This window comes from Pyxicephalus adspersus, chromosome 6 (genome assembly GCF_032062135.1).
Source record: "Pyxicephalus adspersus chromosome 6, UCB_Pads_2.0, whole genome shotgun sequence".
Classification (NCBI taxonomy): Eukaryota; Metazoa; Chordata; class Amphibia; order Anura; family Pyxicephalidae; genus Pyxicephalus; species Pyxicephalus adspersus.
Genome location: NC_092863.1, coordinates 57,680,269 through 57,707,810, shown reverse-complemented (window position 1 = coordinate 57,707,810; position 27,542 = coordinate 57,680,269). Strand labels below are relative to the sequence as shown.

The window sequence follows — 27,542 nt, the reverse complement described above, 5'->3', positions numbered from 1 at the left end:
ATTTAGGTCCTTAATGTCCATATAAGTTCAGAAAAATGCCTAAAAAATTGTCCTGATGTATGCCTACAACACCCAGTATTTTGTAGACTAAGTGGTGCCCAGTTCAACCATTCAAGCCAAGCTGCTGTCCTATCGTCCTTAACACGGACAAATTATTCTGATGCTCAAGAGGAGAACTAGGATAACTGCTTTTCTTGAGATAACAGAAGAAGTGTGCACAAGACACAGAACAGCTTTGCCTTGAGCAACGGGTAGTTATTATTGAACAGATATAATAAAAACACTTTTACTTGTATACCTAACAGACCATTTAGTAGCAAATAGAAGAAGATAATTCTAAGGTATTACATAGACTCACAAAATACCTCTGGTGAAAGACAATCAGAGGCTGTAGTTGCTAACCTATTTCTAGTAATGCCTATTGTCTCCCTGTCTCTGCTGTCCGACTAGCTTCAACATTTATTAAATCTGTGAACTGGAGTCAACTTTGGAGCAAGTGACTTCAAACTTCCTTACCTGCACATATATTCCGACGATGTAAAAAAGCATGCTCTATCGCTAGTATAAGTTTACGAAGAACAAGCTATTCATCTTTTCTATAAAGCATAAACCCAAAACAGAAAAAAAATTAAACAGCCCTTAGATTTGTTGGCTGCATTATTTATCACTTCACAGCTAAGAACATTTTTAACAAGTATAGAAAAAGTTGATCCGGACTGAAAAGCAGTGTCCTTGTCACTTCCTGTGAACCTATAAGAAAGAAGCAGACTTTAACTTAATTGTGTAAACTTCTAGTTTAAGCACAAAGGCAGATATATCTTTTAAATCTAATCTGTGTGGCAACCATAGGTACAATTCAGAAAATAGCATAGACAAGACTGTGGAATTTGCTTGATTACTAGATGAAAATAAAAGGGAACAAATTGCAGCAAATGAATAGAGGATCTGACAGGGTGCTACATATTTCATTTCTGTTTGGGGGGTTTGGATTCCCCTAAAATTTGCTTTATGACTTAGGCTACTTTAGTTCAGGGACTTTTAAAATGTATTTATTGTATGTCTTCAGTGCATTGCAATATATATTTATAAATATATATATACATATACTTTAACTTAATTGTGTAAACTTCTAGTTTAAGCACAAAGGCAGATATATCTTTTAAATCTAATCTGTGTGGCAACCATAGGTACAATTCAGAAAATAGCATAGACAAGACTGTGGAATTTGCTTGATTACTAGATGAAAATAAAAGGGAACAAATTGCAGCAAATGAATAGAGGATCTGACAGGGTGCTACATATTTCATTTCTGTTTGGGGGGTTTGGATTCCCCTAAAATTTGCTTTATGACTTAGGCTACTTTAGTTCAGGGACTTTTAAAATGTATTTATTGTATGTCTTCAGTGCATTGCAATATATATTTATAAATATATATATACATATATGTACAAACTGACCTTCCTTAATCTCACTGTGTGCAGTAGACTGTATTTTACCCCCTAGAATGTAGTGGCATTGCTAATTGATGCAGAAAATATTAGGATTCACTTAATAATTCATTAGGTAATTAGGATATTAGGATTTTTTATTATTAGGAAACATATCTGGTTATTTTTATCCAATGAGCAACATAAGCACTTTTTCCAATATCTGTTTTGTTAATTTGTCAACGTGTATTGCCACGTGTGGGTTATTGTATTTAAAGAAAGTAGGAAAGCTTGACTGCATAGCTATTCTGCAAAGACTGCTAAGTATAGGAAGTCACATCATACAAAAATAAGAAGCACGTATGGGATAAAGTTTGACTTCCAGATAGTCTTCACCACAAAACATTCAATCTGTTGGTCTTGGAGTGCTCATGACACCATAACCATAAATAGCTCTTCATCAAGGTGTCTCTTTTTTTAAAGCAGTGAATCTGAATTTCACTAAAATATTCCTTGGTGCAAAATATCTTCCAGGTCCATGTGTTTTAAAGGAAGTAATTGATTTCAGTGAAATTGGAACATTTCAGTGAAGATCAGATAATAAAATATGCCAATAAATTTAGCCTTATGAGTTTAATTATTTATCTTTGTTGCATATTTAGGATCAATTCATCATGCATTATATTAATATAACAACATATATAGTAAAATATAATAATAATGAAGTATGATAATAATACATAATAAGCAATAATGATAATTGTGTTATGCTGGTTTATAAAAATACAGAAATAGGGGCTTTTCATTATACCCCATCATTCACCTCGCACATGAAGTTGAGAGCAGCAGTAATTGGTCTTTTTTTACTGGAAGGTCCAGGACCTGCTGAATTATTACACAGGTCTTGAAGAAATAGCACAAAAAGTAAGAAAAAAGTAAGAACATGTATTCAATATGCTGCTGGACAATATTGCTTTCAAAATTTCAGTAATTGATTTTTGTGTTGTGCATTTCCCTACAAGTCAGTGCTTTGCAAAGAGAAGCAATGCCTGACTAACTCGCCATGTAACTGGTTCTGCCTTTATTTTCACCTTCACACTGTAGAGTTAAATAAATCTAATGGCCAAGAACAGTGAAGAGCACACCACTAAATAATAGGTCTTTTTCACTGTGTACTGCAGAGACATCATTGAGATGCTTGACTCTGTTTTGTGTTTGAAATAACCTTCACAAAGTTCTCAGCGGCAGGGAATGTAATTGACGGAACTCAATTTTCAGGAAAAAAAAATGAAAACCAGAAACAAAAATCAATTTTCAAACCAACGACCATTTGATCACTCATACTACCGACAACAGAGCACAGATGTAATTGCTCTGGGTTGACCTAGTACCTGGACCTATAAAACTATTTTGTGTTTTTTTTTCATTGAGATATAAATAAGGTAAAGACATATTGATCATTTATAGATAGAAATCAGAATCTACTAATGTCAGTGTGAAATCTCAAGTACAGTCGTGACAAAAAGAAAGTACATCCTATTTTTGTTGTACGGTTTTAAGTATCAGAGCATAATGAAAAAAAATCTTCTGGCCCTTACGCAGGCTCTAAAATGATTTTATTCTAACCTCAGTTGTAAAACAACACACAGCAGATTCCACTGTGTAACTATTTATACCAAAAATAATGCAAATTGGAGAAGCCATGTGTGAAAAGCACATGGTTAAATAACATGTAGAACCAAATTTAGCAGCAATAATTTGAAGTAATCATTTTTGTATGACTATCAGTCTCTTGCATTGTTGTGGAGGAAGTTGGACCCACTCTTCTTACAACATGGTTTTAGTTTATTAAGATGTGTGGACAGCTCTCTTATTGTCCTGCCATTCAGGTTGAGATCTAGACATTGATCACTGGAACATATTAATAATTTTCTTTACTTTTTTAGCCATTCTGTTGTAGATTTTTGTGTCTGGGATCATTTTCATGTTTGTGTCCCAATTTTGGCAAAGCTTTAGCAGCTGCACAGATGGACTCGCATTTGACTCTTAAATACTTTTGATATATAGACAAGGTCAAAGACTGCAAGGTCCCCAGGTCCTGTGGCTGCACAATAAGCCCAGACCATCACTCCTCCATCACTGGGCCTGATTTATTAAAGCTCTCCAAGGCTTGAGAGGATACACTTTCATCAGTGAAACTGGGTGGTTCAGCAAACCAGGAATGGTTTTCTCCAAATTGATTTGCTATTTGCTAGCAAATGTTTTGAATCCTGGACAAAATCCATTCAAGGTTTGCTGGATCAAGCAGCTTCACTGATGAAAAAGTATACTCGCCTTTGAGAACTTTAATAAATAAGGCCCACTGTGTTTGACAGTTGGTATGATCTGTTTGTGCTGATTTGTTGTGTTTTGTTTTTCAATGGCCAAACATCTCCACCTTGGTCTTGTCAGTCAATAGTCTTGTTAGTTGATCAGATGCAACATTGCAAAGCTAATTTGTGCTGACTTTTCAAATAGGCTTTCTCCTAACAATCCTTCCAAACAAGATACACTTGTTAGGTCTTTTTCTAATTGTACTGTCATAAACTTTAACATTTAACAAGCAATTTTTTAGAGTATGACCTGGTCTGACTTTGTAGGGAATTTGTCATAAATGTTTTCCATTGAATAATCTTCATCACCGTAGAATGATGGACTTCAGATTGTTTGGAAATCATCTTTTAACCCTTCCTAGATCAGTGGTCACCAACCTTTTTTAGACCCATGGACCACTAAATTTACCATCTCCGGACCAAGCATGCACAGGGAGCCAGGTGTCACTCAAAGGGGAAGAAACTTCCTCCATAGTGATGTCATGATGCCAGAACCCACCCATTTTCCCATCGCAGGTCTGTGCCTGATAGTGGGCAGGTTCTGGCATCATGTCCAGGGACACAACTTGCCCACTTCACTGAGCATGGGATCCAAATGGGGTACATGTTCCGCGGCTCTGGCCAGTGCGCCCTCCCAGCGGGCTTCTTCTCCTGACCCTTCTCGGGTGCACTGGCCAAAGCCGTAGACCACCAAAATTTTCACGCAGACCACCAGTTGGTGACCGATGTCCTAGATTGGTGGGCAACTTCTCCAAGACCATTACTGATGTGTTACCTCCTTGGCATTGTGTTAACACACACCTGAATGCTCCAGACCAGTAATAAACTGACAAAACTTCTGCTGTTTTGGAGATGGTTAAACTTGCTGACGATCGGTTAATTAAGCTTATTTGGTTGGTACCACCTGGCTGTGACTTACCCTCTTAATTCCAATTGAGGTGATAAGGGTGTATTTTTTTATGCAGTGCATCTGCATTTTGGAAATAAATTACATAGTGTATTATCCCATGTGTTGTCCTGAGGTTGTATTTACTTGATTTTAACGGCTAAATACCCTATAATTTTCCTGATATGCAGGACATATTTTTTGTGCATTTGACAGTTTGCAAAGCAGATTTGACAGTGTTTCAATTTTTCCTTTGATCCTTTGGAAGAGTATGTACAAAAAAATGTCATTATTATAATCTCTATCCGATCTTACATGAATATATATTCTAATTTCTAATTAAGTTGTATTATAATAAACAGTATTGAACCCTGATCTTTTGCACATTATAAAAACTGTAAATACCACATTAAACATGTAGATTGTTTCAGTGCTTGTTGTGTCACTTGTTATTAATTGAATGAATTTGCTGTAATCTATATATAACTTAACCATCTGTGCACTCGTCTGTTTTACTGTATATCTAATGACTTATCTTATGTTATCTAACAAGGTAAAAACATAAAAAAGATAACAAATTCTTCTTCCTCTAGGAAGTCAATATAACCACCAAAATAACTTCTTACCATTATAACAGCAGAAATCATTTTTTTTCTACATAGATGGCATTTGCAAACAAAATCTTGAGACTTTTACCTTCTTTAAACCTTACATACATAGGGATTGTAATATATTAGGCACATTACTACATTTACTAAGCTGTGCAGAAATGTAGCTGACCATGCACTTGTAGATCTGACCTTACATGTCAGCTCAGTGTTTCAGTAGGACGTACCTGGTATTCACCAAATCTAATATATTATTATGCAACTAAATTAAATACAAATGAAACAGAACAACTCTGTTGCTAAATATGCAGTAATAGTTGATTTATCCATTCATCTAAACAGTTTAATGTACTTCCAAACTTTTAGTGTATAAAGAACATTATGGCTTGAAAAGTGGAGAACTTAAACGAAACACCAATTTTTATCTCCTGCCATCAGTTTTCTGCAGCGGTTGGGGTCCACTATTGTCTCCACTTTGGTGCCACCTTCAAGAACACTGGACCGGATTTATTAAAGCTCTCCAAGACTGGAGAAGATACACCTTCATCGGAGAACCTAGGTGATACAGCAAACCTGGAATGGATCTGTTCTAAGATTGAAAACATATGCTAACAAATAGCAAATGACTTTTAAGAAATCCATTCCAGATTTGCTAGATCACCCGGGTTCACTGATGAAAGTGTATCCTCTCCTGCCTTGAAAAGCTATATTACATCAGGCCCTATATATTTAGCCTTTTGTAGCGGAAGCTGCTCTTCTTTTAACTATTCTGACATATAAGATACAGATATTTCACATTTGTGAATTTGGACATTTTCCACATTATATGTATAATTCTGCTTTAATTTTTTTATTTGGCCTTATTTCTGTTCATGTAAAACATTTTGATTGTTATATGTATTATGTTTTTTTTTATATGGTAGATATATTTTACTACTGGAATTCAAAACAGTGCTTTGTGGGATGTGAGGGACCCGTGTTTAGGTTCTAACTTTCTAGTGGCATTTAGTTATACATTTGGATCTGTTGTACTATACTGTTTTACCTAGAGTCCATTCCTTTCATGAAAATCCAATATTGTCATAGTGGGTCCGGCTATCTTATAGACCCCCTTATAGCTGGAAATCCCTGATCTATCATACCCATAATTTTACAGCTGCCAGTACTGCCAATACTAAACATCCAACTTGTGAGCTAAACATAGGAATGGTAATACTTGCTGTTCTGCAGGTGACTTTGAATGTTAGGAAAAGTAATAGTGCTGGGATATCTTCTTTCATTTTCTAGCCTGAATTGAAAATATGACTTAAATGGATTGGATACTGAGTCTAGCATTGCTTTTCCTACCAAATTATTCTGTGGAGCAGTTTTTAGAAATGCATCTTGTAGCTCATATTTATTCACTGTTCTCCAACTAAGATTAAAAACCTGTGTATGATTTTTTTTTCAAATGTGAACAGCGAATAGATTATATTTTATTGTCAGCATTAATGAGGATTTATAACCTGTTTTTCAGGCTACTGAACTCTAACACTATTGGGAAAAAAGCGTGTTGCACAGTAGACGATAGTTTGAACTTGGTCTTTTGTATCAACATGTCACTGGAAAACTGACACAATTTCCCTACAGCTTCCAATCAAATTTTCAGATTTAACTTGGACATACTTCAATATGATTTTAGAGTAGGGAACAAACCATAATATTACTGACAATTGGTTATACTGAAGTACTTGGTTTGGTATTGTCTATTTATTGTTAATGTTTATTTTCTGTCTTCGCTTTAGATTAAAGTGCCACAATAAATGCACCAAAGAGGCTCCTCCATGTCATTTACTTATCATACACCGAGGAGGTAAGTGTCAGTTTTAGGGTTAGGAAAAAGACATTAAACAAAGAGAGAAATAAATATGTTGTAGTTGTTCAAGTATCAATTCTGGCAACATTAATTATTTAACGTGACATACAGTATTACTTTAGTTTGTCTATAGAAAAAGACTGATAAAAGATACAGGTCTGTGCCAAGCTAATGGCCGGTGTAGTTTAGGTGAAAACACATGGTAAAAAAAGGTATACCGGTGACGTAATTGGTCCCCATTGCAAAAAAAAATTGCTTATTAACATCCCAATGTGTTGATCTAAAGCATTTTTCCCAAGTCAGTTGGCACTTCCTTTTTAAATATATATATATATATATATATGTTTTATTTTTTTCTTTCAGTATTTTACAAATTTAACTCTTTTTACACTAGGGAGTTTTACATCTGGGAGACTGCATTAGCCACACAGTTAATTTTAGTGGTAGCCAGGGTGACAAGAATAAATCTACAATACAAACACAGTTTAAAAATTCCCATTAATGTACATCCTGCTAAGGGGAACTGTGACTATCAGCTACAATTCTCCTCCTGTACATTGGATGGCAGCTCCTCTAGATTGGAAATGTCACAGGATTACAGGGTCAGCACCAACCTCTGCAATGCTTAATATTACATTACAGGATTTGTATTATCTTCACATTCAAACAGATTTTCTATGTTTAAATTGCTTGAAAGATTTACCTAATGGGTCCTAGGCCCCAAAACAACCTGTCTGCTGTTTCTATTATGATGCAGCTGGTATATACTAGTTCCCCCTATTGATGTAGCGACAAATATGATGACTTTCAACATTAGCAAATATTTTGACCAGTTTTGTAATGAATGCAGCTTGAAATGAGTTTTTTAAAACTATTCCCAAAGAAAGGGCATTGTCAGATGCAAGAATTCTTTTCACAGGACTGTATTATTTTTTTCAGCACGACTGGTTAGGACCGAATCTGTACCATGTGACATCAACAATCCTTTAAGAAAACCTCCACGGTATTCGGACCTACATGTCAGCCAAACCCTTCCCAAAACCAACAAAATAAACAAGGTAAGCTACCAAGCAAACCTCAACATAACCTTTTAAGCTCTCTCCTATCAAAATAAGTAGATGCTTACATGCCAATCAAGACATACAGTACATAACTGCTTATTTTACTATAGTACTAAGTTTTAGAAACTTCATGCAATGTAGCTGCTGCTTTATAAATGAACCTCTCTCATTCACACTGCCAAGCACTGCCCCACAACACATGGATAATTTGTATTGTATTGGACTGTGTACAGGAGGCAGTTGAAAAGTAATGTGCTTTAATGTACCTTAATGCAACACGAAATTCTTACTACATTTTGTGCATAACTGTGTTCTTGTCGTGGGTTAAACTGCAATCCAAATTATTAATAATAATAATAATAATAATAAAATTAAAGGCACCTCAATGCCTCAATGTCTATACATGTATATGGCGCACTACTGCCTTTTGTGGTAGTTTGTGTATAACTTTTTTTACTTGGAGTCATAACTTCAACTAACAGCACTTTGGGTTTCAGGCCAACAACACCAGTTCCTTACATCCAGCAGCCTGCAGTCTGAGCCCCTTCAGTTTGCCGTTTGGCTGTCTATCTAATAGAACTGCTAGGTAGCCCAATGTTCACTTTTTTATTTTTCAAAAGTTTATTTAAGGATTAAATGATCTTGGCTAAATTCCAACCTGAGGACCTGTGGTAAGTTATGAAATGCATTACCTAAATCAATAAAGTTACGAACACTTAAAAAATTAGGCAATGATTTTCAGAGCTGCAGTGTAAATTGACATTTATTCAGAAGTCATTTCTCCTTTTGGTGAAGCTAAATTGGTTATTGGTGTATGTCCTGGTTTAGTTAGTAAAATATAGCAAAGAGCGGATTAATCTAGAAAGCCTTTTGAGCTAATCATGTTTATTTCAGTTGTCAGCATCAATAACAAAAGCATATGGATATATATGCCGGGGAACGTACAGGCCTGGCACAGATAATAATCCATTTGTACAGATGAATAGAGTCAGGGACGAATGATAAATACGCACATCCACACCACACAGCAGATAACAGGAAACACAGGACTGATTGCATTACATTGATTTGTTTTGTGCCAGTCATGGCAATTACTGCATGCTTTTCCCATTTATAATGTAAAATACGACTCATGGTCATATCACGATCGGAAGCACTGAACTTTCCAGTGCCTTCAGACCATATTACTTGTTATCTGAATTTGTTGTCTCTTTTAGCTGCTGTCTGTAACCTCTAGATTTCAGTATCTTTAGATATTTTTTTTTCCTTTTATCTGCTCTCCACACAATTAGATGGGTACGGCAGAAAAGTACAAGCAAAAAAAAGATTAAAATTAATAAGTGAAGTTTAAGGAGAAGACCCTTATAGTTTATACAACTTAGTTTGATTGATCACAAAATCTGTCCTAACCTAGGGCTTTGTTCAAAGAAATAGTTAGGATTGGTCCAGCAATCTCATAGGTCTGGTTGTAGATCAGCAGCAATTAGCTAATGTAGTACATTTTATAACTTATGGAGGGGGTGGATTACTTACTTTAGGTCAGGGTTAGGAGGAAACATTTAACTATACGTTGAATGTAATCTTTTCCTTTAAACAAAAATAGGTATAAAATATACACATAGACATAATAACTTGATGGTAAAATGTAAAGTTTGCGCTTGCCCTAAGAAAAGTAAAATAAAAACTGAACCCCAGATTATAAACTGACCATTAATTCTATCTTGTTTATTAACATATGTTTTAAAAATACATTTCTGTACCTTTAGCAACATTTCAAGTTCTGGAAGATTATGCATCATTGTGCAGTTTATGAACCATAGAAATTAACAAATATATAATTTATGAATACAGTTTTATTTTTTTTATAAATACAGATAATTTGAATAGTTTACCCTATAACAGTGTAAATTGAAATTTAAACAGTGTAAATGGAATGCTATAGATCTACAATAGGTAATTCATTGCTTAAGGTCACTAGCTGAAAAACAAGGTTACATGTTGTTAAAATAAAAAGGGTACCAAGGGTAAGCTTGAGCTTGACTATTGTAAACCTTGTTGGTGAAGGACCAAGGGGTTGTGCTGAGGGCACAATGTTCACATCTTTCAAGGCACAAAGTAACTGTATGACTGCAGAGCCATCTGCTAACAGTCTCTTTCCAGATGGTATGTAGAGATTTAGGAGATTGTGTCTTTACATATATATAAAATGAGATAATAACAAAACAAACAAAAACTGGTGAGGGGGAGGACAATTAAAACTGAGAAAATGTGTGGAAAACAGAAATTAATTCAGAACTCTTGTAAAAGTAAAAATTAGTGAATCCTCCCTTTGAACAATGAGGGAAGCTATTAAGGATAGGCAGGGTAGCGCATGTGTCTGCCTTACCTGCACTTTATTATTACTTTTATCTTTTTCTTAAAAGTGGATGCATATATTAGAAAGCAACATGAAATGTTTAAAGAACAATGAATTACTAAGTATGATGAATGAAGAGTCAGAGGGTTTTTGTTACAGGGGACATGAATATTTGGAGGCCACTAATACATGTCTATTTGATAAAGTATGTAGTTTAGAAATATTGTCCTTTATGTCACAGTACGTCTGCTATCCTCTCATTTGCTTCCCAATGTGTTATCTCTTTTGTTTTCCCAGGACCACATTCCAGTGCCCTACCAGCCAGATTCCAGCAGCAACCCTTCCTCTACGACATCCTCCACACCGTCCTCACCTGCTCCTCCGCTTCCCCCCAGCGCCACCCCACCCTCTCCTCTCCACCCATCCCCACAATGCACCCGCCAGCAGAAGCCGTTCAACTTACCAGGTACCGAAACCCACCTGGAGCATGCGCAGAGCTTTCTGCCTAATTCTCTGCTGAACTAATGGCACAGGAAGGGATAGCTAAAGTGGTTCTGTATCAATTGGAAGTCAACTCTTTTAAACACTTTTATGTTGAAAGGGTGGAGATTAGTCACTCACCCCTCTGCCTCCATTAAACCACTTTTCTAGTTTAAAGTTCCTGGGTCTCATCAGCTGATGGCTTCTTCTGTCTGTGTTAATGACCTGCTTTTTAATTTATATAATACCCGGCCAGGGGGTGCCACAGGTGTGTTTTACCTGGAAGTGGTAATTGTGTAAGATTAGTTTGCCTGTTAGCAAAAAAAGGGCATTGATTTGAGTAATGAATTCACACCATATTCACCCTATGTTTTCCACTGGATTTGTTCTAGTAGAGGTTCCTTTTTAAAGTTATTTGTGACATTTAATACATTGCTACTGTGACCTATAGTATCCCAAATGTTGTCAATATTTTAAAAGACATTGATATTTCATACTGTTCAGTGGAAGAAAATAATACAAAGTACATAAAATGTTCCGCATATTAGTTTTAACTAGAGTATATACCAAGCAACTAGTTTTCTTGTGAACAATATATGATTTGCAGGATCCCACCAAAATGTAATTTGGCTTACTGCAGTGTTTTGATATTTAAGATTTAAATAATACTTTTAACTATTTTTAGTTGTTCAAAACAATTGTCTTTTATTGTGATTTCTGTTTGTGATTCTGTTCGCTGTAAATTATGCAGTATGCCATAGTAATATCAAAGAAGCATTTTCCAAGGTATATTTTCATAATACTAAGAACGCTGAATATCTTGAAATTATATATTCATAAACAGCATATATCTGACTCATGACTGAACTCATGCTGTGTCATCGAATGAGATATGTTTTACAATACATGATCACATATGTCAATGGCAATTTATTGAAACACATTTTCCTTTAGTAATAACAACTCTAGAAATGTATTTAACAATTAACCATAACTGACAATCAGATATATTATTTTGCCCTTGTAACCTCACTATATTTCTGAAAGATTAAACATACTTAGATAATTTGGTTTGCACCAGTTATATTTTGCACATATTAATATTAAACAAAAACTTGATGCATATGACTGGATGACAGCTACATTTATTCAGCCAGAGCTGTACTCTTCAAAAGAGTGTGGATGGGTGCTGGCTGAGGTCTGCAATAAATCTATGTTTTTCATTTTAGGAAATAAATACTAATACAGTCTTGAAACTTTCATGAATTCAGTGTGCTTATGTTATTTCTTGAGTATAAATTATTAACTAAGTCAGACAAAATTGGACTCTTCCTTAAACCCTTGAGGCCTTTTTGCTGGACTGTAGAATTATTGGTAATCTATGGCAAGGTAAAGCACAACAGAGAAAATGCCCACCAGCATTCATATATCTGCAGTGTTGGGAGTACTTATAAGCAAAGGTATACCCCCAGATTAAAGTGTCTAGTGTTTTCACAATAACCCAATAAAATTGGGAAATACAGAAAAAGTATATGACACCTTTCCAACATCTATTATTTCAATAAAATGGTCTCCAATAGATAATGACTTCCTTCCAGAAGCTCTACCCTCTTACCCTCAGCAGGATCCCAGCAGAAGATATTTTGCTAAAATAAATTATTGCTAAATCCTTAGTTATTCTCATTTTTCAAACACTTGGACAACACTAGACATAAGTGGAAAACAAACTTTCTTTCTGAAGTTTCATTTTATTCAGTGACCTACAAGAGGTAAACTAACAATCTAACCCAAAACTTTATAGTAATACTTCTGTGTGTCCTGCGGAGGATGAATCTCCTAGAAATATATTAGTTTTGTATAAAATATTGGCTTGGGTTGAGCATACGTGTTTGTATTTTATCATTTTATATGGTTTATCATTTTGCTGCTGGGATAAAGCTTCCATCTGCTGCAATGTTTATTTTTTGGCTCAAAAGCTTTTCAGCGTTTTCTCTGATTTAAATTACTATATAAAAAAGTGATCATAAGCTAAGTCTGCTTAAGTGTCTCCTTTTATAAGGAAATTGAAAACATAGTTTTATTCTGCCAACAAGAAAAATAAGTAGAATGAGATGTTTTTTTAATATGTATTTTAATGACATAAAAACTTTTAATAATAAATATACATACATCAATACATTTGTTACCAAATCCAGTATAGTGTTGCTGATTATACTATAGTAGTCCCTGGTCCCAAAAGTAGGAAAGGAAAGGATGGAATGAGGTTTCCACAAAATTAAAATCTACACACTGTCCATTGCATAATCTCATCTGTAATTCTGCACCTTCTTCTTTGGTAGACATTGCAATAGCAGTATTTTAACTAGGGTTAAAGAAAATGAGTCTATGTGGGGGTGTGTGTATGTCTGTAGTGGGGAGCTTTCAGTTTTACTACAGGACCAATAAGGGTAAACTGATGAAATCTTAAACTACTTATATCAGTGGTGGTTACTGAAATGGGAATGAGAAGAAAATGCTTATATCAATGCCAGGATTAGCCCGATTTAATTAGAATTAAAATAGCAATTAAATAATTACATATTCTTAACAATCAATAAGTCTACTTTATTGCTGATGGCTGGGTATAAAATACCTTTGGAGTGGGTCCTTTACTTTATGGTTATTTTTGTCTAGGCTATCCTAAAATAAATCACTTTTACATAACTTATACCTGGCTGCCATGCCAGCTGGCATTTTCCTCCTCCTCTGACTCTCTTTGTTGTGAATGCGTCCTCAGTGACTTCACTTGCAATGCAGGTCCTACATAGTACATGATATCAAAATGCCTTTGTCAATGAAACCGTGAATAGGAATGGCTTTAAGGGTCCCACGAAGAGGAGGAATGTGTTAGAGGAAGAAAGTAAATTAAAGTTAATTTTTACTATAATCATAGATAAAAAAGAGAGATAAAAAAACAAGCATTCTGTTAAGAATATGTGAATGTTTAAATGCCCATTGCCTAGGAACAGTTCTACTTTAGGCTCAGATTGTATATTTTGTAGGAGACCAGTAAACTAACATCTTAGCTAGTATACATTGGCCTTTTGTACCTGTTGATTTTCTAGCATGATTATTTTAGCAATTAATGTGCTATTTAAAAGCATTATCTGCTTTATAACGGATTACCCTGGAGTGATAAATATGGACACATAGAAATGTTTTTCTAGATCCTAGTACAAGCTTTGTTTTCCTACAGTTCTTCCTCTGGCAAATGCTAAACTCAGCACAATTGATTGTCTCTTAAATGCTAAATATAGTGCTGATTTGCCAGGTGATTATCTGTTTTTCCTTTGTTTCACATACAAGGCTATATTTAAGGATACCGAAAAAAATCATTATCACACATTGAGTGGCTACAACAGAATATGCTTTATTCATAATGCTTTTCTGTTTTATGTTCTCTTTTAGGGTCCAACAATACATCTCATCCGTGTCCCTCTTTGCTGCAAGGTTCTCATTACTACAAGTATAAACAACAGTTTATATTTCCAGGTAGGGTTATTATCTATAAGGCTTAGTATGATCATTTTTCAAACACAAAAATTTAAATTTTGGAAATGTGTTGTGCAGGTGACATTGTTAACCCATTAAGTACAGGTGTGCCAAGCAACAGGGCTCATCACTTTTTTATCCTTTCATCTCTGCACTGCTTTTGATCAATATTTGAATGGAATGCCTTGAATGTGTCATGTGCACTTTTAACCCTTGCTTCTGCTTTGGAACTCCATTATTCATGTTTAATGTCCTCAATGTATTTCTGAAACAAAGTTTGCAAATATATAGCACAAAGTTTAAGTTATATGTATTTTCTTTATGTCTAATCTACGTGTGGGGTATTTAATTGTTTGGAAGCATAATTTAAAGATAATAAAGCTGAAGATATCAAAGACAAATCCTAATGCAGTGTGCATTATTAATAGATTATTACATATTGTTTGCAAAGTATATTTCTGTTAGGCCATGGATAAAGGGAAATATAATAAACATAGTCATGAAAAGACTAAGTGTGCATTTTACATGTATTTTTATATGCAGGTATATAAAGTTCATGAATTTGACTTGGCGTCAACATCTTACAGTCCTTGTAAAACAGGACTGAATATGAGATAAAGAAGCTGTGCAAGAAGCCAATCAGTTATTCCACTGAAAAGCAGCATGCTCAAAAAAGTAGCCAGGGCAAAGAGATGGGGCTCATCACTGTATTGCTTCTTTTTCAGTGTCAAATCATAGACGGAGGATAGACATTGACAGCCTGGGCTCAGGGAAACCGGGTTATATGGGCTGTCATTCAGCCTGGAGGATTGGGGACATCTAGTGTTGGAAAATAAGTACAGCTCTGCATTTAACATGAGTATCTCCAATGAGCTTTTAACGTTTAAATTTAAACTATGAACCTTTAAGTACATTTCATCTGAAGATTTCATTTTTTTAATTTCATTTTTTCAATTTTTTGATTTTCATTTGACAAATATCTAAGTTACAGCTTCCATATAATAGACATTCCAAATTGTAGGTAATTAACTAAAAGTTCTCTTTAACTTTAAACACTTTAAAAACCTACAGGAGGTTGGATAAACTAATAGTACTGATTCAAATGCACATTAACTGCAGCTACTAAACCTGTCGTACCATTTCCAAATGCATATTTGATACAATAGCAGGGATAGAAATTTTAGGAGCAGGGATGGTGCCTAAAGTAAGTGAAGTTGTGGAGTTTTTTTTACCTCTCCCCAGCTACTTTGCCGTGCAGGAGCTATGCAGTGGGATTATAATTGGAATAGTGGTTCCTAGATAACCCTGTACCTAATGACCAGTCCAACTGTTAGGATGGTTGTAATAGGTAATACCGGTAATTGAAACAATGAGTTTTTACCCAATCATATAATAAAATATATAGCTTACGTGAATACCTAAATAGTATTTCATATTTAAAAACTTAAATACTTTGTAAAAATGCTATGCAAACTCCAAATGATTTTCTTTATTGAAAGGACACCATTGTCTACATTTTTCCTATCTTGCTAGTTCTTCTTTGCTCCCCATGCCCACTTTAAAAAAGATAGGGACAATACGCAGCCATTAGGTTCTACAAACAACATAATTAGGAAGCAGGTCCAAATGTATATAATCAGTAAAGCTGAACATAAGACTAGTCCATTTAGTGTAAATAATAATCTATGAAACCAAAAGTGCTATACTATTAAGTTAGGACTGTCACCCTGTGGATATTTTCAAGGTTACCAAAGGGCCAACCAATCTTGTGCCAGCAACAGAGGTTTCCATTCAAAAGTATAAAAAATATTGATTACAACTGTTTGTACAGATCTGTTATTCATACAAAGGGTTACCCTATATAAGTATATCTGGCATGGATTTCTAGATCAGATCCTGGCATAATTCTTCACAAACATAAGTTATATATTGCAATATGTCAAATACAGTCGATGCAGGCATGCAGGCATGCAGTAATTGAAGTGATTACATCCAACTTTTATCCATCCTTTATGATCTTTTTACCACCACTAGGCAGAAAGAGCTGATGCCACATTCCAGGCTTCCATAGTAAAAGGAATCCTCTGGGGTGGGACCACTGCAGTGGTTTAGCAAGTGTTTAGACTTTGTCAGGAATAACATTTATATGTGTTTATATGTGCAGTGGTGGGATTGACCTATTAGAGTTCAGCTGGTGGGTACTCCAAAAGAGTAAAAAGGTATAAATCAGCATATGTTTTATTCAGAATTTGTTCTCTTCAGATTATCAAGCAGAATATAAAAACAGTAAATATATGGAACATTCCCTGTATAATTTCTTGTGGTATAGTAATTAGCTGTATTAAACTTTGTTTTTCAAACTTTTTAGTATTTTTCTAATGGTATTTTTGTATTTTTCTTTCTTTTTTGTAGATGTTGTGCCTGAAGCCCCTCCCCGAGCACCCCAAGTAATCCTTCATCCGGTGACTTCTAATCCAGGGTATGTACTCCTTTACAATAATCTGTTTATTGTTGTTCACACTTAAACTTTAAAACTAAAAAAGGCATCTCTTTAATCAAGTAACCAAGTAAAGCACCTGGGTTTCTTAACCTGTACCTCCTCACTAGGGTGACCAAATCAACACCTGTATGATAGGCACAATAGACCAAGTAAAATTTTGCAAATCATTACATTAAAGCTGAACTAAGCCCAATTATTACCCTCCTGTACCCGTTCAGTTGCGGGCACCACCTTCTCTTCATTATGATCTTTTTTGGCTGAGTTGGGTCTGGGCAGGATTTCATTCAGTCTCTGTAACCGCAAGGGAAGCTGGGATTTGCCAGGTGTCCTGGTAACCTATGCCGGAGCTGAGCTCAGAAAAATTGACAGGTGGAACGATCAAACAGGTAAGACATCACCTGTCCCTTTCTGCAATAGTCCTGCCTGCTTTGAGAAAGGTGAAATTTTATTATCAGGTATGGGAATTCTCTTTAGTTGAAACCCAGACATGATACAATACTTTTAACCATACAGGTCTACCAAAAACTAAAAATTCTTGGCATGAGTTGGACTTTAAATATGTGTGTATCAATATGTACAGTAAGTAGGATATGTTGCATGAATTGTTTCATAACATTCAAGCCCTTCCTAATGCATTTTAAAAGCATTCTAGATATTTTTGTCCTATGCCTCTCTTTTGTTGTATTGTGAAAATGTATTAATTTACCTTCATCAAACAGTTCATGCCTTCTCAATATTCTCTTATGATTATGAAACCTAGTAAAATTAGCCAGTGTTTTTATTATCCTTTAACAGACCCAGCTTATTTTTATCGCCAATCTAAACAGTTCTAAGCAGTGCTACCATTTGTATCCTAAGGTGACCTCAGCACTGTTCAATGCCAAAACTTGTGTGTAGACTTTTAGATTATTTTGTATCAGAAGACATCACCAACTAAGCCTTTCATTTAGATTTGCAGTTGATATGATGCAACACATGTATTTAGCTATGTCAGCAGTCATTTGAGGGCTTAAAAGTTAATCACACTGGCAACTGTGCCAGCTATCACCAGACACTACTGGAATGTCTACAATGTAACTATTTAAAAAAAAACTGTTAAATTGGTTAGCTTAGTTCCACTCTAAAGCTGCGTACACACTTCCAATTTTTATCGTTCAAAATGAACGACGAACGATCGATTGGGCAAAAATCGTTCGTAAAAAAAGTAACCAACGACGCCGACGAACGAGGAAAGTCGTTGGAAATGAACGACCGGACCGGCGGATCGGATTGGAAGACGATCGTTGACCATCGTTCGTGTGTACGATCGTTCATTGATCGTCCATGGTCTGAGCATGCGTGATGAACGAACGTTCCTGTGGTGCACGTAACTTCCTGTATCGTTCAAACGATCGCATCTATTGTGTGCACAATATCTACGAACGATCGTGTCGTTATCTGTATGTACAGGATCGGTGCTATACGATCGTTCGCAGATATCGTGCAGGATCGTTCGTCGTTCGTTTACCAACGATAATAATTGGAAGTGTGTACGTAGCTTTAGGCTTAGTCTACATGGACGTTTTCCGCAGCGTTTAACCTGAGGCTTTAAAAGCCCATGTTTGAAATTCCTATGCATGTCAATGGGCTAATCTATACCAGGACGTTTCCTTGAGGCATGTTAATGAGCGTTATCTACAACATTGCTTGCAACATTTAAAAAATTAGGGTTAGCGCTGGAAAATGCCCAAATCGCCTGTAAATGCTTCCATTGATTTCAATGGGGCGTTTTACTGTGTTTATAAGCACTTGAAACGTAAACGCGTTAAAAACGCGAGAAGAATGTGATGCGGAATAGATGTTTTCCAGCCTTTTAAAGGCATGCTTAAAAACGCTAATGAACGTGCTTAAAAACGCATATAAACGCAGTAGGAACGTTTACATAGGTTTTTAAAAATATCTGTGTAGATCCAGCCTAAGACATATATATTGGGGCAGCTCTAAGGCCATTGAAATAGGTCTTACAACCCTAGCTAGACAAAGCAAATTCAAAAATCAAGCCAATAATTGAAAATATATTATAATACAGTTATGTGTTCATTACTAAAGCGTTGAATTATTTTGATATCACTGCAGTAAAGATTTCTAAAATTGCCTGTTTATCAGTATTCAGACTTAAAATCTAGCACGTTTTCAGGCAGGCAATATTCTTTGAAGGAGGAAGTTCTTAACAACTTGAGATGAGAGATGTCCTCCACAGTGTGGTAGTGCTTTTTTATTGTCTATTGAGCAGGCTAGTGACACTGGAGCCTACAGAACTGAACAAGTTCATGGTGATGTCAGCAATTTGGTTATTTAATTTAATTTAGTTTACAATAACAAAACTTTTGGTTGGTATTATAGTTAACTTGTATTTCAACAACGTACTCAGCTGTTTGGATTCTAATTTAAAGCTTAGTATGGGCACCATCAATTATCATTTTTATAGATGACGCTCAAATCTATCTGTCCATCCCTAACTTGTCTCCCTCAGTCCTGGACAAGGTTTCATGCTGCCTGTCAGCCATCTTATCATGGATGGCTGACAGAATTCTGAAACTCAATCTGGATAAAACAGAACTTATCATCTTCCCCCCTTCACATTCTAACTGTTAACAACACTGTTATTCGGCCCTCCCCTCAGGCACGTTGTCTTGGCGTCCCCTTTGACTCTGCCCTCTCATTTACCCCCCATATTCAGAACATTTCCAGGTCTTGTCACTTTCACCTACGCAACATCTCCAAAATCCACCCCTACCTGTCCCCTGAGACCACCAAACTCCTTGTACACGCTCTTATCATCTCTCGTCTGGACTACTGTAACCTCCTCCTCTCTGGTATTCCACTAACCCGACTCTCTCCTCTACAATCTATTATGAATGCTGCAGCCAGGCTCATCCATCCTTCCCACCGCTCCTCTTCTGCTGCTTCTCCTTGCAGTTCTCTTCATTGGCTTCCATTTCATTGTGGAATTCAATTCAAGCTCCTGTGGTTTGCCTTCAAATCCCTCCACAGTTCTTTTCCCACTTACATTTCTGCCCTGATAGAAAAATACTCCCCTAGCCGATTTTCTCACTCCTCCAACTAACTAATGACTTCCTCACTCATAACCTTGTCACACGCACGGCCCAAGACTTTTCTAGAGCTGCCCCCACTCCCTGGAATGTTCTTCCATGTCCTACTTGGCTTGCTCCTACTTTCTGCTCATTTAAAAGAACACTCAAAACCGATTTTTTCAATCTTGCCTACCCATCTTCTTCTGTTTTATAAGCCCCTCACTACTTCCCACGCCTCCAAATCTCCCCTCCTATTGTGTGATACTTCCCCTACCTTTTAGATTGTAAGCTCTTTGGGGTAGGGTCCTCTCCTCCTCCTGTGTCACTGTTTGTATCTGTCTGTCATTTGCAACCCCTATTTAATGTACAGCGCTGCATATTATGTTGGCGCTATATAAATACTATTTATTTTATAATAATTGTTAGATTTCTTCAAATTCTTTTTGAATCTTAACACAGTGTTTTTAGTAATCAGTAATGCAGAGAACAGCATTGTATCAAAATGTGTGAGTTCAGGGAACTTTAGTGAAACCCTTTAAGGGATGTAATCCATGACACTCTGTAATTATTATTGTTGATACACAGTATTTATATAGCGCCGACATATAACACAGCGCTTTACAAAGTTTCCTGTCCCTCAAAGAGACTCACAATCTAATGTCCCTGGTCCCTACCTCAGTCATATGTCTCTAATACAGTCTCAGAAACCAATTAACCTGACTGCATGTGTTTTGATTGTTGGAGGAAACTCACGCAAACACAGGGAGAACTGAGAACTACTCAGTTTACTATTTAATATACTATATAAATAATAAATTAAAGCTTAAAGTTTAAACTTAATTTTGTATGTATTTTATTTTTGATGTAAAAAAGATTTGTTAGTATTGCTTGGATCCTGCAGACTGAATGGTGATGCCCACCTCTGCAGCTCAAGAGGCCTTATGCCCTCACAGACCATTAGAGCTAAAGTTTATTTTTTTGCCTCTGTCAAAATTCTAGCAAACCTAGCAAACACAGGCAAAATGTTCTTTTTCGTTTTTTGTTAAAACTTCCCTGACTTAGTTACCTCCTGCTGTTTGTTTATTTGGTCAGTGCTGAATTCTATCTGGAAAATAGATAACATAACTATTTTCATACTTTAAAAGTAGTAGACTTATTGCCTAGTATTAACACTTGGGTACAGCAGTTCTAGAGCCGAAATACCATAAATATGCTTAAAAGCTGGATGCCTATCTTCTCAGCTAATGATGGAAGCATAAACAGAGGTTTAGTGTTTAGCTTCCAAGATGAAATAAAATAACAGGCATAAATTAATCCTCCGGCAGGGTGCAGTGTGGGCAGCTGTATAAACAGGGAAAATAAAATGAATTGGCAATAACTGCAGCTCCTGCTTCTGTTGTGTTTTCATTTACATCCATTCTCATTCAGTTTACACAAATTCTAAATAGACAGAAAGTCATTAATGTGATTGTTTACCGGGTCTAAATATTTCAGAATACATCATTATTATTATTTTTTTTAATGCTGCAATATAGTATTAAATGTTAGAGAAGCATGTACATTACATTATGATGTTAGGTTGGCGGTACAGAATGGTAATATTGTGGACAATTTTTCTTTTAAGTGTAATAAATTTCAGATGCAAGTAAAATTCTTCTGTATGATTTACTAAATAAATCAGGATGTACACATTCAAATTTACAAAAGAGAAAATGCTGATCTGATGTTTAATTTTATTTATTTATTTTTTTTGTTTTGTAACTAGACAGGCTAACCCCCTGAAGATAGGAAAGTGGGGATAATCTTTTCTTTTAGTTTCAGACACATTTTTAGACTTTTTCTAAATAAATGTTTTATTCCCAGTAATATATTCTGTATTTTGTGCAGAAAGTCTTTATAATGCACAAAGATCTCTAAGAGCCGTGCTGTTAATCATGTTTATACAACAGACATTGCGGCAGTGCACCTGAAAGGAATGTGTCATTTCTTATACAAGTGACCAGTAATGGAAAGAATGCGGCAAAGTAAGAAATGAATATGTTCCATAGATTAGGTGTATTTATTATATCTTGATTTAGCCAGCACTGTTGCTCTAAGCCAGCTTCTAAGTACACCTGTCTAAAGCTAGTAATTATGTATATCTTATCTAAACAGTAAAGCTGCTTTTTTGGTGAGCTGTGTTGGCTGTAATTCAAGTTATTATGCTATGAAACATCGTGTGTATGTTTGTAATGAAAGCTGTGAACTCAGTCAGGAAATGTAGTATAAGACACTGCACATTTAGTTCACATATGGTGCTTCCAAACAGACTATACATTGCTTTGGTCTGCTAGGATCAACTGACCCTTGTCTGAATACCATTCATGTTAAAAAGACATATTCATTTTATCTATTGAACTGAGATGTGTTTTGCAGAGATCTACACATTTTCTCTTCTAAAAACTTTAGCCATCTGCTTAGATATTTCTTAGGAGCTTGAGAAGAGCAGTTGGATTCCTGTATAGCTATAGGGCCCTGACATATCAAATTACCCCCCTTTTTCATTTTTTCTAGGTAAGCTACGTGTCCATGAAAATTAGATTCCCTTTCTTTACAAAGTTTTAAACGTTACTACACTTACCATCCTTCATTATACAGAGCACCCTTCCCAAAAAGCTATGCTAACACAAGGTTCTCTATCAGTGAATCACAGAATTATTAAAATAAAGCAACAACTACAGATTAGTAAATAACTTCAAACTCACATTTACAATGATTTTCCATGTTTGCATACATCAGTTCATAAAAGTGCCTTGTTTGTACACAGATGAAATACATAAACCAGGCCAGTGCACAATGGCCATAGTGCATAGTAAGGTAATCAGCATGCAGTTTGTCAATCCAATGTTTTCTTAATTAAATACACATTTTCACCCCAACGGAACATTAGGTGCCAAATCTTAATTCAGCCTTTGCTACCTAACTGAAGGCTATCTAAGTATTCTTTTTTTTAATATTCCCAGGTTTATGAGATCATACAAATATCAGTAATTATAACTGAATTTTTTATTATGTATTCCAGTAATGAAGGAAATCCATTACTTCAAATTGAAGTGGAACCAACATCTGAGGTAAGATAATCAAGCTATTTAATTAATTTGAGAAGAACAAAATGTTCTGCTATTTTCCTGGTTTATCACAGTTTGTAGCAGGACCCACTATTTAATAAATAAGAAACACAATTATTTACAGTTGCAAATGCCTAATTGTAAGGCCATTAGGTAATACTATTCAAATGGATTATCTTTTTATTTTAGCTTTTTTATTTCAAAATAACATCAGTTGTACTTTTAACATGACTATATATTTATCTAATTTCATGAATGAGTTCATACTCTACTATAGTAGACTAAACTATGAGATGTTTATTTATAATGTTTTACTTAAGATTGACCCATTTTTATCTACATATCAATTTAAAAGTCTGTGTATTTTGGGTGAAAACATTGATTAGGAGACCCCCTGTCTATTAGTGAAATACTACAAATCAGATCCAGGCCCTAAAGGAGTTAATGACCTCTTGAAAATATTGCATGTTTATTTCTTTTGTGCAATCAGTGAGGACAATAGGTGTATCTAGAAATGTAAAGAAAGATATTGGTGAATGTCAGAAAGCGAACCATTAACCAGTGTTCTACTGCCAATAGTTATCCAAAGAGGAAAACGATCTTGCCATATGAGTTACAACTCCATAATGATTATTACTTATAGATAAAAATGTTATTTTCTCCTACAATCACAGTAAATTATTGCCACAAATGTCAAACCATATCTAAGTTTTCAATCCTTACTTTCACCAACACAGAATGAGGAAAGCAACGAGAAAGCAGAAGAGTCTGAAGATGATTTTGAGGAAATGAACCATTTGCTGCTATCAGCCAGGAACTTCCCCCGTAAAGCCAGTCAAACCAGCATATTCTTACAAGAATGGGACATCCCCTTTGAACAGTTGGAAATTGGAGAAATGATTGGTAAAGGACGTTTTGGGTTAGTGTACCATGGGCGCTGGCATGGAGAGGTAGCAATTAGACTTATTGACATTGAGCGGGATAATGAGGATCAGCTAAAAGCATTTAAGCGGGAAGTAATGGCTTACCGACAAACACGACATGAGAATGTGGTACTCTTCATGGGAGCCTGCATGAGCCCTCCTCACCTAGCAATCATCACCAGGTAATCCTTTTCATTCTTATATTGCACAATATTTGTTTTTAAAGTCCATACACAGCACTTTATTCTAATTGGATTTTTCTGCCCCAGTTAATGCCCAGAGTGTTTTTTTTAAAGTGACTGTGACATCATCAATGGGGCTACAGCTCTGTTCTGTAGAATGGATGGAAGAGGGCTCGTAATTTCCACCAGCCTTTTACCAAATGAAATTGACAGTACTATGTCATCAGTCATAACACTTCCCTGAACTAGTAACATGGTCAGGATGGTTTCAAGTGGTATTAAAGGTAAAAATCTTCCTACTATACAAATTAGCATTGTTCTCAACTTGGTGACAACACTACAGCATTATTTTCCTGTTGAAGGATGCCCCAGATACTTGAAGACACTAAATATTTTAAAGGGATCTCTAATAAGCTGTTTACTTTATTTTATTAAGATTTATCTGTAGTATTTTTTTTGGTGATTTGAATATAATTTAGCTTTTTAAAGTAATTGCAAATTCGAATAATAAATATACAAATCTTAAAAAGAAAATAAGATAAAACTAGATAAAAGCAGGACAGAGAAGGATAGAAATAAAAAAGGTGTTAATATAGGCATGTGACACCACACCTCCACTCACCAGGCAGAAGTTGGTTTTGCAGAATTGGGGCTAGTTAGGTATTGGACAAAGCAGGTGGTGTGCAAATAAACAATAGGAATAGCAAAGCAGAGCTGTAACCAGAACCGCAGTCAGGATTCAGGGGACAGGATAAAGAACAGTGTACAAGGACCTGCAGGAAATGTTATTTTCTACTGCATCAGACCGTTATTTACCACTTGGTGACAACCTTAGCACTGTGTAGCATGTCTAAACTACAGGGGTTCATGTTACCTGTATACAGACCAGGTACACTTTAAACAGCAGTATGTTCAAACCAAGGAAGGGAAGGCCATTTTAAAAAGTGGTCATATTAAGAAAAATAGGAGGTAAATGGCAGCTATTTGTTCCAAGCAATATGTAATTGTCTGATGGCATAGAATTTTATATCCTGGATTATGGTAAAGAAATGGGCTATACCCTATGTTACTATATTATGCTGTCTACAGAGGGTTACAGAACAGCATTAGGACTCCACTAAGGTTAGTAGGTCATTACGCCATTGAATATAAGTGAAAACTAATTTGCTGTATCATAAATATCAATGAACTATTTGTACAAATCACCAAAGGGACTTATGTCTGACAACTTTACTCCTATTTGCTACTGGGACGACAAAATGTCCTTTTTCCACTGTGATTGATGAACATGTGTTGGGCTGGGAAATGCCTCTGAAGCTATCCCTTTGGGTAATGCCTGAGAAAGTATGGCCTGATCAAAGCCGCATATCAAGAGCCTTCCTCGTTATACTGAACACAGCAGGGACATTCCCATGGCACTTGTTTTTGGACACAGAATCTGTAGAGAACAACCAGACTGGCAGCTGCCCAAAGAAATGTCAGGTCTTTTATGTCACAGAAGAAATATATACATATGACCTCTGTCTGAGAATTCTACATGAGAAATAGTTTATTTTTTTCATCAGCTGTGCATTTTTTTTTATATTTTCTATTACATAATTTAACGCATGACAATAGAAGCACCAATAGGAGACTAGTTTATTATTTTAGACATTTAGAAATAAGTGTGACGTATAATAATATATTTTTGTCTAATAATATATATTGTCTATATCTGTGTAACAAACTATCCAGTTACTGAGAAATTTTTTTGACTGCCTTTCCCATTCTCTGTCTTTAACATTGATAACTTTGAAGCACATGTGTATTAAATAGCACTGTCAATGTGCTGCCAATTTTAACTTCCCAGATTTTATTTTGGATATACATTCTACTGGTTGCTTCCTTCCTTTCTTGTCTCGTTCTGTGCCATGTATTGCAACCAAGATAAACAAATCCCAGATATTGTTTCTGGTTATTGTAGCTGTTTCATCTATGGTGAACAAACATAGGGGTGACTGCTGGTATGCCCTGTATTAGCCTAACATGTTTTATGGAGAATGCACTAGTGAAGAGGGTGACACTGCAGTCATAGTTCAGGACTGTCAACCCTCAGGAACAAATTATATCACATTACCAATACTAGTAAAAGGACTAAGAATTTTGGCATTTATTAAAAAGGGCCAAACTTTTTTATTGCTGAAAATATATCTACTGGATTTAGCTATTTGTCTGACAAAATTAAATTTGTGCATGAAGATTAGGGAAAAAACATCTAGCCTAGGTTCTGCAACTAATCACAGATATAGAAATGTTCCTGAATCTTCCACCATTTGGGAATAATACTATTTTCCATCTTACTGGTGGTAGAACCAATAATGCCATTATCCTAATGCATCATTTTTGCAAGGTATTCTCGGACCCTGTTATGTGAGCTTTGATGTTACCTTCAAAGCCAGGGATTGTATGTGAATTCAATAAGGAAACATTTCCCTTACTTATTGAAAATCTATTTACATCGCACAAACATAAAATAAACATATTTTTATGTTTGGATATGTTGGAGATTTCTTGTACCAAGGATGAGTAGAAAACCTGGCCTTATTGGTCTAGCCAATAGTGTCCTTTGTTCTCCTTTTATATCCAAGCATTATGAGTGCTGACATGTTGAGCTATTTAATGCTTGGATAGAAGGTACCTTCAAGATTTAATTATTCACAGTGTTGTCTTTTGTTTTTATAGCCAAGTTGGCATTGTGCAATGTTTGCTGTAACTAGATGGAATGAGCCAATCCCCTATTCTGATTTATCTTGCATTGTTCAGATGTCAAAATACGAAGATTCCGGTCTAATCCTTTATGGAAAAAACAATAAATAATTTAACCACTTCAGATAAACTTAGCTTATAATTTAACCACAATTGTTCCATTAAAAACAAACATAGAATCTTGATATGTGGCATATTACGTCTTTACCCTTCCAGGGTCTGGGGAAAGCAGATAAATGGTTAACATAGCACCATAGGTCTATTACCTCTTGTCACTGCCTCTCCTCATTGAGATTAATGAAAACCATCTAGCACTCATTAGGTGGAAAACTGTTCGGAAAGGTAACAGAATTTATCCATTAAATGTTTGCCCCTCTTTATTTGGATTACATAGATTTGCCTATAAAATTGCATATGTAAAACTACTTGTACAAT

At 35.5% G+C, this 27,542-nt stretch overlaps 1 protein-coding gene across 3 annotated transcripts in view; it reads left to right on the top strand.

Annotated features, from left to right (window-relative positions):
* KSR2 (kinase suppressor of ras 2) overlaps positions 1 to 27,542 on the top strand; it is a 202,246-nt gene that overhangs the window by 129,824 nt on the left and 44,880 nt on the right. For all 3 annotated transcript variants that reach the window (XM_072415949.1, XM_072415948.1, XM_072415950.1), the window contains 7 exons: positions 7,078 to 7,145; positions 8,088 to 8,206; positions 10,863 to 11,031; positions 14,493 to 14,576; positions 16,989 to 17,055; positions 23,212 to 23,260; positions 23,995 to 24,362. In XM_072415949.1, coding sequence (XP_072272050.1) covers positions 7,078 to 7,145; positions 8,088 to 8,206; positions 10,863 to 11,031; positions 14,493 to 14,576; positions 16,989 to 17,055; positions 23,212 to 23,260; positions 23,995 to 24,362 — 924 coding nt within the window. The remainder of the gene's footprint in view (positions 1 to 7,077; positions 7,146 to 8,087; positions 8,207 to 10,862; positions 11,032 to 14,492; positions 14,577 to 16,988; positions 17,056 to 23,211; positions 23,261 to 23,994; positions 24,363 to 27,542) is intronic.